Source organism: Arachis ipaensis, chromosome B04 (genome assembly GCF_000816755.2).
Source record: "Arachis ipaensis cultivar K30076 chromosome B04, Araip1.1, whole genome shotgun sequence".
In the NCBI taxonomy this organism is placed as follows: Eukaryota; Viridiplantae; Streptophyta; class Magnoliopsida; order Fabales; family Fabaceae; genus Arachis; species Arachis ipaensis.
The window spans coordinates 2033338-2045142 of record NC_029788.2 but is presented as its reverse complement, the minus strand read 5'-3'; the positions used below and the strand labels follow the sequence as shown (position 1 = coordinate 2045142).

At 49.4% G+C, this 11805-nt stretch overlaps 1 protein-coding gene across 1 annotated transcript in view; it reads left to right on the top strand.

Annotated features, from left to right (window-relative positions):
* LOC107638276 (calmodulin-binding transcription activator 4) overlaps nucleotides 1-1823 on the top strand; it is a gene marked incomplete in the record, with an annotated part of 9137 nt that extends 7314 nt beyond the window's left edge. Inside the window, 3 exon segments of the mRNA XM_016341470.2 lie at nucleotides 1-393; nucleotides 766-1053; nucleotides 1264-1823. Of these exon segments, the coding sequence (XP_016196956.1) occupies nucleotides 1-393; nucleotides 766-1053; nucleotides 1264-1380 (798 nt within the window).

The following is an 11805-nucleotide window of genomic DNA, read 5'->3' as shown; positions in this document are numbered from 1 at the left end:
AAAGATACTGCTGAGATTGAAGCAGAGTTAACCATCAATCGTGTCTCAAAAGAAAATATTGGATTCACAGCTGATGGGGTTTCACTGGCTGCTGTCAGAAATGCTGCTCTGGCTGCTGCTCGGATACAGGCTGCATTTCGTGCTCATTCTTTCAAAAAACGGAGGGAGAGGGAAGCTGTTGCAGCAGCCGCTGCCGCTGCTGCTAGTCTAGATGGGTATGATATCGATGCTGATGGCATTGGTAACATTCTAGAGCTTTCTCCCAGGTTAAGTCATAGCTTTGGGAGGCTTCGTGATTACAATGCAGCTGCTTTATCAATTCAGAAGAAATATCGAGGTTGGAAAGGTCGCAAAGATTTCTTAGCACTGCGCCAAAAAGTAGTGAAAATACAGGTAATGCGTGTTACAGTGACTCTTTTCGCAGACAAATTGAGCTGAGAACTCTGTACCTGGACATTAACATAACATTTGGTGGCTACTCCATGAAGACATCTTCATGTGAATATGGTATTGTAAACCTTTAGATGGTTTGACATGTTTGACTAAATATGTTGTCTGAACTCTAAACTATCTAACAGTTCGTAATACCATATTCGCATGAAGATATCTTCAGGATGTAACCAACTTGTTTAGATACTTTGAAAAGTTGGGGCAAATTGTTCATTAAACAAATAAAAAAATATATAGGTAGGCTAGACATGCACCTACATTAATCAGACTGCAAGATGAATTTATTGTTAACCTCTTCCGTATTTATTTGGGCAGGCTCATGTGAGGGGTTACCAGGTTCGGAAGCAATACAAGATAATAGTATGGGCAGTTGGAGTCTTGGAGAAGGTAGTGCTACGATGGCGGAGAAAAGGAGCTGGTCTACGAGGTTACCGACAAGACTCGATTGATGAAAATGACGATGATGATTTTCTCAAGGTGTTCAGGAAGCAGAAAGTGCATGTAGCAATTGAAAAAGCTTTTTCACGGGTGCTGTCCATGGTCCATTCTAATGGTGCCCGTCAACAATATCGCCGCATGCTTGAGATGTATCGTGAAGCTAAGGTAACTTGGCTAAGATCAGAAAAGTGAATAATTAGAGACTTGGATCCAAATTGGCCCACAGGATAAAACCTGCGTCCTTTGAGGCCATTTCTTTCCAATATGTCTGTTATCTTCCTAGTTATGCCAATAAGATAAACATGAACTCACTAAGCATGCAGAGTTAGCATGCTTCTGTTGTGGGAAATGCATAACATATTTCTTCTTGTACAGGCTGAACTTGGTAGCATGAATGATGAAGCGCCATTAACGACGTCTGTAGGGGACACATCAAATATAGATGATGATGATGAACTCTTTCAAATTCCCGGGGGCTGGGAGACACTCTAGCAGCCCTCCTAATTCTTGTTCTCTTTTGGTGGTTCAGTTTCTGGCTTCACCGTTTGTATGGTGTCTTGTGTATTTAATGGTGTAGAACAAGCGTGAGATCTTAGCCTGTAAATAAATCTAGGTTGTACAGTGGTAAAGTTGATAATGTTTGGAACTTTATAGGTATAAAATGGTCTTGAATTAAGGTGGAATAGGGTTCTAATTTCTGTTGAGAAGTGTTACTTGGCAACTTAGATATGCTTTGATTTGTAGGCAAGAAAGTCCTCCAATGTTGGATCATGGAATGGTTTGCTTTGAAGGACTCAAGGACATGCATCCTTGTTGACTTCTCCTATGATTTTAAAGTTAAAAAGAGCATTGGAGGTCTTGTATTATTCTATTCGAGAGTAACAGTGGTTATGATTTATGAATACATGGTTTCTGTTGGTCTTGTAATTGTTAAACCATGTGTGGGGAGACCAAAAATCATCGCAACATCTTTGAACATCTTTCAAGCTGATGGTGCATACATAAAGTGGAAGATGAAACATCTGTCAACCAATGCGGTTATATAGTGGTGTCGTTGGATTTTTCCAATTTTAGAGATGTTATAAAATCTGATCTGCATAAAAATTCTTCAACACTGGCATCAAAGATATTGGCGAGTCTTGCGGCCTAAAAAAGACGGAAAAATAGAAGCACAAGAATATAATAATAATAAACTTACTATGATAATATAATGATAATTCAACCTTTTCGTGTGATGACTGCTGTTTTCTTCAAATAATTAAATTTCTTCAAATTAGGGAAAAGAAGATGATACCACTCAATGTCTACATGCATAGCCTTTAGGGGTGAGCACGGGTCGGTTTGGTTCAGGTTTATGGTGTAAAATTAAAACCGAACCGATTAAAATGTAATTGGTTCAGATTTGCATTTTTTTGTACATGTATTCGAACCAAACCAAACCGACTAAGAACGCATTCGTTCGGTTCGGGTAATTGGGTATCCGATGACTTTGAAATTCATAAAAAAAAAAAATCAAGTTTTTATCTTAAAAATTCAACCAGTACAATAAACATGTAATATCAATAGAAATAATCCAAACATGTTAAACACCAAATACATTAAAAACTAAACTCATTAAAATCCAAACATATTAATAATGAATAATCATTGTCTAATGAAAAAGTCATATATTTTATTTTTTTTATTTAATTAATATATGATCGGGTTCGCGGATTGGTTTGGATTTCGCACCCCCAAAACCGATACCCGAACCAATCACTAACAAAAGCCATCGGTTTGGTTCGGGTTGGACCCGATTACCCGTTGATTTTAGAACCAATTTAATTGGTTCGGTTCGAGTTCGGACGGGTAATCGGGTACCCACTACCCGTGCTCACCCCTAATAGCGTTGGAGAGTTAGAGAGGCATTTTTATAGTAAGAAGAATAGCTGTTCATCCGCCTCAATGTCTGTACCAAGAGTAGCTGTTCGGTAGGTCGGCTACCGGACGGTTCGGGTCAGGATTCGGAGTGATGGAGGGGCTCGTCTGGTCACTGTCGTCCGGTCCAAGAGGTGCGAGGTCCCGAGTACTTTGTGTGGAGAAGGGGGGGGTGCCACCTGCAAAGACACTCCGACGCCCTTGTCAGAATATGTGCAGGCGGAGAAGGAATGATGTGAAATGTGACGTACCTCGGGGGGAGAGCCAGTCTCCCCCTTATATACATGTCAGTAGTGGGCCCTTCCAGTGGGCAGGCCCATACCCTCAAAGGCGTTGCCCCACGGCTGTGTGCAAGCCGTACGGGACGCGTGTTCGGGTCGGGTGGAGGACGCACCATTGGGCCGGCGAGGACTCGGGTCGGGTTGACCCGCGTGAGTTTCGGGCCAGGCCGTAACAGTGCCCCCGACGCGTCAGTGATGGCCGTGGGGGCCATTGGTGGCGCGTGATGTTTGCACTCGTGCGTTGTCGTTGGGTCGGCTGATCGTGGGGGGGACGCGTCTCTTGTGCGCGTGTCTCTTGATCTGCTGTGGCATCTGTTTGCCGTTTCGTTCTCCGCGCTGGGCATTTAATGCTCATAATGATTTGAAAAAACCCGCGCGCAAAGACTATTTTGCCCCTGCTTCCTTTCGCGCTTCTGGAGGTGGTTTTTAAACAGTTTTCTCCCTATCCACCTAATGTGACGTACCTCGGGGGAAGAGCCAATCTTCCCCTTATATACATGTCAGCAGTGGGCTCCCCTGGAGGGCAGGCCCATATTCTCAAGGACGCTGTCCCATAGCTGTGGATGAGCCGTACGGGACGCGTGTCCGGGTCGGTTGGAGGGTGTGCAACCGGGTCGGGTGGAGCTCGGGTCGGGTTGACCCACGAAAGTCCTGAGCCGGGCCGTAACAGTGCCCCCGACGCGCCAGTGAGGGTCGTGAGGGCGATCGGTGGCGCGTGATGTCCTTGTTTGTGCGTTGTCGTTGAGTCGGCTAACCGTAAGAGAGGCGCGTCTTTCGTGCGCGTGCCCCTTGGTCTGCTGAGGCGTTCATTCGTCGCTTCGTTTTTCGCGCTGAGCATTAAATGCTCATAATGGTTTTGAAAAAACCCCGCGCGTAAAGACCGTTTTGCCCCTGCTTTCTTTCGCGCTTCTCGTGGGAGTTTTTAAACAGTTTTCTTTCTCTTTTCCTTCTACCCTTGCCATTTTCACTTTCCTCTCTCCCTGATATCCAAAATTTCCTGTTCGAGCCCTCTCGTACCTTCTTTTTCCTCCCAAGTTTCTGCAATCGATTCAGGTAATTTCTGCTCCCTCTTCTCTTGTGTTTATGCCATTTTTACCGCTGCGCAGTTGTTGTTTGTGATGGTTGTATGCTTGGTTTACTTTTAGCCGAATGGCCTTCCACTGGTGGGGTAGATGAATTAAGGGAGGGGTACCATTCCTGGGTAGGTTTTAGGTGATTTGCGTGATAGGCGTAGTTTTTAACTGTTCTTGGCCATGATCTGAGTTTGAAAAGGCGTAGTTTCTGGGTTTCTATGGACTCCCGACCTCATAGTCTAACGGAGTGGTACCCCGATGTAGGTATGCCTCGCATCGTTTCCCGGTCTTCAGGAACTGGCGCGGCCTACGACCCGTACGCCTGGGTGACCGATGATATAAGGAGCTCACCCAACCAAATGGACTTGGAGGAGTTGACCGAGTTCCGGCAAGCCGGCTACTTGTGTGGGGGGACTGACGAGGAGGCCAACTACGAGGCCATTGTCCCTGCCCCCCATGAGCGTATTTATGAGCTCAACTTTCACTCCCCTCGTGTCCCCGATTGGATCTGGTTTTACAAGTCCATGTTCACACAAGTTGGCGTTCGGATACCGTTCTCCGACTTTCAAATGGCGCTGTTGAACCGGATATCCGTCCCCCCTTCTCAGCTTCATCCGAACAGCTGGGCTTCGATCCGCTGCTTCGAAATGGTCTGCGAGTACTTGGAGCTGCTGGTGTCGGTGGACGTTTTCCTCTTCTATTTCAACCTTACCAACCCCTCCAAGCAGGGGAAGGCGAGAAAAGGGTTTCTTTCTTTCCGTTCTGCCCAGGGTAGGAGAATTTTTGGCCTTTTTGAGGACTCCTACCATGGTTTTAAAGATAAGTACTTCAAAGTACGTCCCGTCAAAGGTCGTCACCCCTTTTGGTTGTCATTAGAGGGGGAGCGCCTTATCCAGACTTATTGGAGTTTTGGTGCGGGGTCGAATCCTTTCATCAAGGTGACGTACAAGAGGTTGTCGCCTGTAGATAAGCAAATAGCTGACGTACTTTTTGCCATTTTTGAAAAGAACCCCATGAACCCTCATCTTCTTATGGGTGAACGGGAGGCCGCCAGGAGCTATATTCGTGAGTTGTCTTCTTTGTTTGCCTATGTTTTTTTATTGTTGTTTTTCTTTTCCCGATCTAACGACTAACGTGCCTGTTGTTTGTTGCAGTGGAAATGTCTGCCACCGTGACCGGTCTTGAGAATCTGATGAAGACCTTTTTTGAAGCCAGTGACGACGAGAATGCCGAAGAGAAGGATGTCGGTAAGTCGGAGGGTCCTTCAGGGGAGAAGGAGAATCAGGCTGTGCCTTCTCCCCAGGATGCCGACGTGTCGGGGAAACAGGTTGCAGGGGGCCAGGCTTCCCCTACCCGTGAGGAAGGGCCCGCTGAAGGGCACGCGACTCTCACCCCCCAGCCGGATAGTGACGTGGAGCTTATCCATACTCCCAAGAAGCGAAAGATGTCTTCCAGCCCGGAAGGGGCCCTTACCATAATGGAAAGGAACTTTGATGCTACCAAATTTATTGACTCCCAGTTGATACCCGGGACAGAGGAGCATTTTCACGAGATCGAACTGTCCGGGTAGGCGAGGTGGATGTATCGCACCTTGCTTCGTGGGGCCGTGATAGCTCGGAAGGCTGAATTCGAGTTATCGGGGATGGAGGCGCTCCGGAGGAAGCTTGAGTCCTCTGTTAAGGCGAACAATGACTTCAAGGCTCAAGTTGAACTCCTCCAGGGTCAGCTGTCCGAGATGGGGGGAAAGCTTAGCGCTGCTGAGGAGAAATCGTCGTTTGTTGCGGAGAGGTTGAAGGCGTCTAATGAGACCGTGGCCCGGCTTCTTGAGCGTGAGATGACATTGGAGGGTCAGCTGAATGCCGCTCAGGGTCGGGTTGTCGCCTTGGAAAAAGAGCGGGAGCAGGCCGTCTCGGAGGCGAAAACCGCAAAAGCTGAAGCCGCTGAGCTTAGGAAGAAGCTTAAGGTGACCAAGGAGCAAGGGAAGAACGCCATCTCGATGACCGAAGATGCCCTGAAGGCTCAGCTGGGGATCGCAGCTCCTGATTTCGACACGTCGTCAATTGGCGTTTTCAAGACTATCCAGGACGGAAAGATTGTTGACATGCCGAGGAAGTGAGGCCTTGTAACTTAGGATATTTTGTAACGCGTTTGCTGAACAAATTATTGCTCATTTTTTGTTTTGACTCTTTATAAGTTATACTTATTCGGTCGTTTGGCCAGGTTGCCGTTTGCTATATTTGTTGTCGTTGTTTCTCTCGGGGTTGGGCTCGCGCCCGTCTCCCCGTTTTATGTTTGTTATGGCTTGGATAGCCGTGGTCGAGTTGTCGTTGTAGTTGGCTTTGGCCATAAGGAAAATGGCCCCCGGGGTGATCAGTCCCGGTCTGCCGTTTTAGGGGGCGCCCGTGCGCGGCGCACGTAGGGAAGTAGTGGACAAGCACGAAAATTTTTGACAAGTATGAGTTAGTCGTTAGCTAAACAAATTAATCAATACGGCGAGTAAAAATAAAAAGACAGATCATCATGCGAACAAGGCGAATATTTACAATTTGTTTGGGTTCCCGGGTCGGTGAGTCGTCTGGTCATGAATAGAACCTTCTTAGGCTACCCGTATTCCATGTTCTGGGTATTTCCTTGCCGTCGAGTCTCTCGAGCTTGTAAGCACCTTTGCCGAGTACCTCCTTTACCCTGTAGGGACCTTCCCAATTTACCGCCAGCTTGCCTTCCCCTGGGGTCGGGACGCCGATGTCGTTGCGTCGCAGGACGAGGTCCCTTTCCTCAAAATCTCGCTTGAGGACTTTTGCGTTGTAACGCAGGGCTATCCTTTGTTTCAGTGCCGTTTCTGATAGGTGAGCCATCTCCCTGGTTTCTTCAACCAGGTCCTTTTCGACCGCTTCGCTCATGCCCGAGAGTAGTAGTCGGGGGCTCGGTTCCCCGATTTCAACTGGTATTACCGCATCGACCCCGTATGTTAGGCGAAAGGGAGTTTCCCCCGTAGCGCTTTGCTCTGTTGTCCGGTAAGACCACAGGACGGAGGCGAGTTCGTCAGCCCATGTTCCCTTCTTATTGTCTAAGCGCTTCTTTAGACCAAGAAGGATGACCTTGTTTGCGGCTTCTACCTGCCCGTTTGTTTGGGGATGTTCTACCGAGGAGAACTTCTGCTTTATCCCTAGGCCAGAGAGGAACTCCATGAACTTCTTGTCCGTGAACTGGGTCCCGTTGTCTGAGATAACGACTTCCGGGATACCGAAACGGGTTATCACCTGCTTCCACATGAACTTCCGACAGTTGGAGGACGATATCGTAGCCAGTGGTTCAGCCTCCACCCATTTGGTGTAGTAGTCGATGGCGACAATGAGGTATTTGACTTGTCCTGGGCCGACCGGGAAAGGCCCCAGGAGGTTGACTCCCCATTGTGCGAAAGGTCGAGTAGTCGTAAGAGAATTTAGCTCGGAGGCCGGTGCCTTGTGGAAGTTGGCGTTTTGTTGACACTTTATGCATTTTTTGACAAATTCCTTTGAGTCTTTCATCATTGTTGGCCAATAGTATCCTGCTCGGATGAGCTTCCTTGCTAGGGCTTTGCCCCCGATGTGGTGTCCACAACACCCCTCATGGACTTCTCTAAGCACGTAGTCCGTCTGGTCGGGGTGCAAACACTTCAACAGGGGCTGGCTGAGTCCCTTTTTGAATAGTTGTCCCTGTATAATTGCGTATCTGGCCGCCTCCCTTCTTAAGGCTTTGGCTGCTTTCTCATCTTCGGGCAACTTGCCGAGTTCCAGGAAGTTGGTGATGGGGTCTAGCCATGAGGGGCTTGACTTCGTCAAATGGAGGGCGACCGTTGGTTCCTTCACCATGCCTTGGATGAGGGACCGGTTACCCGATCCTGGCTTTGTGCTCGCCAGCTTAGACAGGAGGTCCGTCCGTGTGTTCCTTTCTCTTGGGACGTGTTGGACGATGACCTCCTGGAACTGACTCGTTATTTCTCTAAACTTTTCCAAGTATTTTTGCAGGAGGGGGTCCCGGGCTTGGTAGCTTCCGTTTACCTGCGAGGTGACAACTTGTGAGTCGCTGCATACTTCGACCTTTGTCGCTCCGACTTCCCGAGCTAATGTTAGTCCGCCCAAGAGAGCTTCATATTCTGCTTGGTTGTTCGACACTGGAAACTCGAACTTAGTCGATTGTTCATAGATGACCCCTGCTGGGCTTTCTAAGATGACCCCTGCTCCCCCGGACGTTTGGTTGGAGGCCCCGTCAACGTGGAGCCTCCACCGTGTGCCCGTTTCCTCGGGAGGGTCCCCCGTCACTTCAACCAGAAAGTCTGCCATTGCCTGAGCTTTGATCGCGTGTCGGGGTTCATACTGTAGGTCGTATTGGGAGAGCTCGATGGCCCAGGTCATCATCCTACCGGCCAAGTCAGGCTTTTGCAGTACTTGGCGAATCGCCTAGTCCGTCCTTACGACTATACGATGGCTCTAGAAGTATTGTCTTAACCTTCGGGAGGAGACTAGGAGCGCCAGCGCCAGTTTTTCCAGCTTGCTGTATTTCAGTTCTGGTCCTCACCTTATAACAATAGATTCCTCCTGGTGTTACGAACGCCGTTTTTTCTTCGTCAGGTCGGTGCATCGGTATCTGATTGTATCCTGAGTAGGCATCCATGAAGCTCAGATACCGGTACCCCGCCGCTGCGTCAACGAGTGCGTCAATGTTAGCTAGAGGGTAGCAATCCTTGGGACACGCCTTGTTGAGGTCAGAGTAGTCTACGCACATTCTCCACCTCCCATTATGCTTTTTGACCAGGACCACGTTTGTCAACCAAGTCGAGTAGTCCAGTTCTCGGATGAATCCTGCTTCTAGGAGGCTGGCCATTTGCCTGGCTACCTCTTCTGCTCTTTCTTGCGACATTTTTCTCCTCCTCTGGGTCACTGGCTTGGTTCCCGCCTTGACGGCCAGATGATGCGATATGAGCTGGGGATCTATCCCGGGCATATCGGCAGGCGTCCAGGCAAAGAGGTCGGCATTAGCCCTGATCATTTCCATCAATGGCTCCTTCATTTCGTGGGGGAGGTTCCTGTTTATGAATGTGAATTTATCGTCCTCCTCGCCGACCCTGAACTTTTCCAAGTCCCCTTCTGGCTCTGGTCTAGGTTTGTTGTCGTCTATGGCGTCTAGGTCAGCAAGGAAGACCCTAGACGCTTCTTTGGATTTTTTCCTGAGAGAGAGGCTGGCGTGGTCGCAAGCGACTGCCGTTTCCAAGTCGCCTTTGATGGATCCTACGGATCCGTCATCAGTGACAAACTTCATCACCAGCAGCTTTGTGTTAATGGCCGCCCCCAGGTCGTTGATGGTTTTTCTCTCCAAGATGATGTTATAAGCCGTGGAGTCTCGTAATATTACGAAGTCTGCCATGACTGTTCGTCGTTTTTGCCCTTGTCCCACGGAGGTCGGGAGCGAGATGATTCCATCCGGTTTGATGAAGTGGTCCCCCAACCTTACCACACCGTGCTGGTGGGTCGTCAGGTCGGTGTCCCTTAATCCCAGGGCATCGAAAACGTTTCGAAACATGATGTTTGAGTCTGCCCCCGTATCTACCAGGATTCGTTTGACGAGGCCCGTTCCGACCCTGGCCGTGATGACCATGGGCGGACTTTCCGGTGCCTCGTCAAACCATTGGTCCTCTGGGCCGAAGGAGATGGGCGGGATACCTCGGAAACTTCTACCTGTCGAGATGGAAACTGCTAGGACCTTGGCGTCTTTTTTCTGTGCTGACTTTGACCTTGGGGCGGTATTCCTGGCCGTTACCACGTTTACCATCGTAAGGCCGTGGTCGTCACCCTCTGGTTCCTGCCGTCGCCTTGTTGACCGGGATCTATCTTCGCTATCGTGGTCCCGGTTACGTCTCCTTGGTTCCCGTATAAGGTGGGAGAAGTCGGCGAGTTTCCCATCCCTGATAGCTTGCTCCAGGGCGTCTTTCAGGTCGAAACAGTCTTGGGTCTTGTGTCCATAACCCTTGTGGTACTCGCAGTAGAGGTTCTTGTTTCCTCCTGTCCTGTCCTTCAGAGGTCGGGGCTTTGATAGTATCCCCTTCTCCACTATCTATTGGTAAACTTCGGTGATTGGTGCTGTGAGGGGGTATAATTGGTGAACTTCCCAACTCGGGGAAACGGTTTGGGTGTTTTACTCGGACCGCCGTCCCTGGCGTGTTCCTTTGGTCTTTCTCTGCCTTCATAGTATCGGGCTTGGTTGTAGGCGGGCTGCCGCTTATTGGCAGCCACGACCCGGCTGACTTCTTCGTCATTGATGTATTCTTTGGCCACGCACTGGATCTCTTGCATTGTCCAAACGGGCTTTGTGGTAAGGTGTTTCCTGAAGTCCTCATTCGAGAGCCCGTTCGTCAAGCATAGACTTGCCACCGAGTCCGTTAGACCGTCAATTTCCAGGCACTCGTCGTTGAAACGGTCCAGGTATTTCCTGGTCGGCTCTCCGGGTCTCTGTGTCACCCCTAGCAAATTGATTGGGTGTTTGGCTTTGACAATCCTGGTCGTGAATTGAGCCAAGAAGGCGCGGCTGATGTCGGAGAATTGAGTCACCGAGCCCTGCGGGAGGTTGTTGAACCACCGTATCGCCGGGCCCGCCAAGGTGACCGGGAAGGCGCGACATCTGACCTCGTCCCCTACCCCTTCCAGGTTCATTCTGGCCTCAAAGGCCGTCAAGTGTTCCAGGGGATCTTGTGTTCCATCATACTTCATGTCCGTTGGCTTGTCGAAGTGTTTCGGCAGCCGGACCTCGAGTACGGAACGGTGGAAAGGGGTCGCTCCTATTATCACTGGTCCCCGGGTAGTTCTCCCCGGCTCGTCATTCTCCCGGCGGGCGTCCTCTTCGCCTCTGTTCGACGCACGCCGTCTCTCGTGTCGAGCGTAAATGATGGGGTCCCGACTTCTTCTTCTGGCTCGTCCCCGTCCCCCCGTGCTCTCCGACTCGTATTGGGGGCTGGGTGAGCGCCTCGAGTGGCTCCTTGAACGGGAGCGGGTGGGGCTCCGCTCCGGGGTGCGTTGGTCGCGTTCTCTCTCGGCTAGCCGGCGCTCTAAGTCTTGCATCCTATGGCGCAACTCTTGCATTATCCTAGCGTGGTTGTCGCCAGTTCCTCCCGTACGGGACGCGTGTCCGGATCGGTTGGAGGGTGTGCAACCGGGCCGGGTGGAGCTCGAGTTGGGTTGACCCGCGAAAGTCCTGAGCCGGGCCGTAACAGTAGCTAACCAATCCAATAGTATCCCAAGGTGCAGCTATTGATGCATAATCTTTAATAAATCTTCTATAATAACCCGTTAACCCCAAAAAACCTCTCATTCCCATACTGCCTGCACTTTCTCCCGTTCCATGTCTGCCCAAGGAATCAATTTATGATTTGCCAAACAGACACTTGGATATCTTTGCATACAAGCACTCTTTCTGTAAGGTTTGTAACACAACCTCTAAGTGGTGTAAATGCATGTCCCAAGAAGGGCTATACACTAACATATCATCAAAAAATACCAGCACAAATCTTCACAAATGTGCCCAAAACACATCATTAGGTGTTGAAACGTAGTCGGCGATTTTGACGTTATATCTAAAAATATTAAATTAGTGTATTTTGTAATATGATAAGGAAA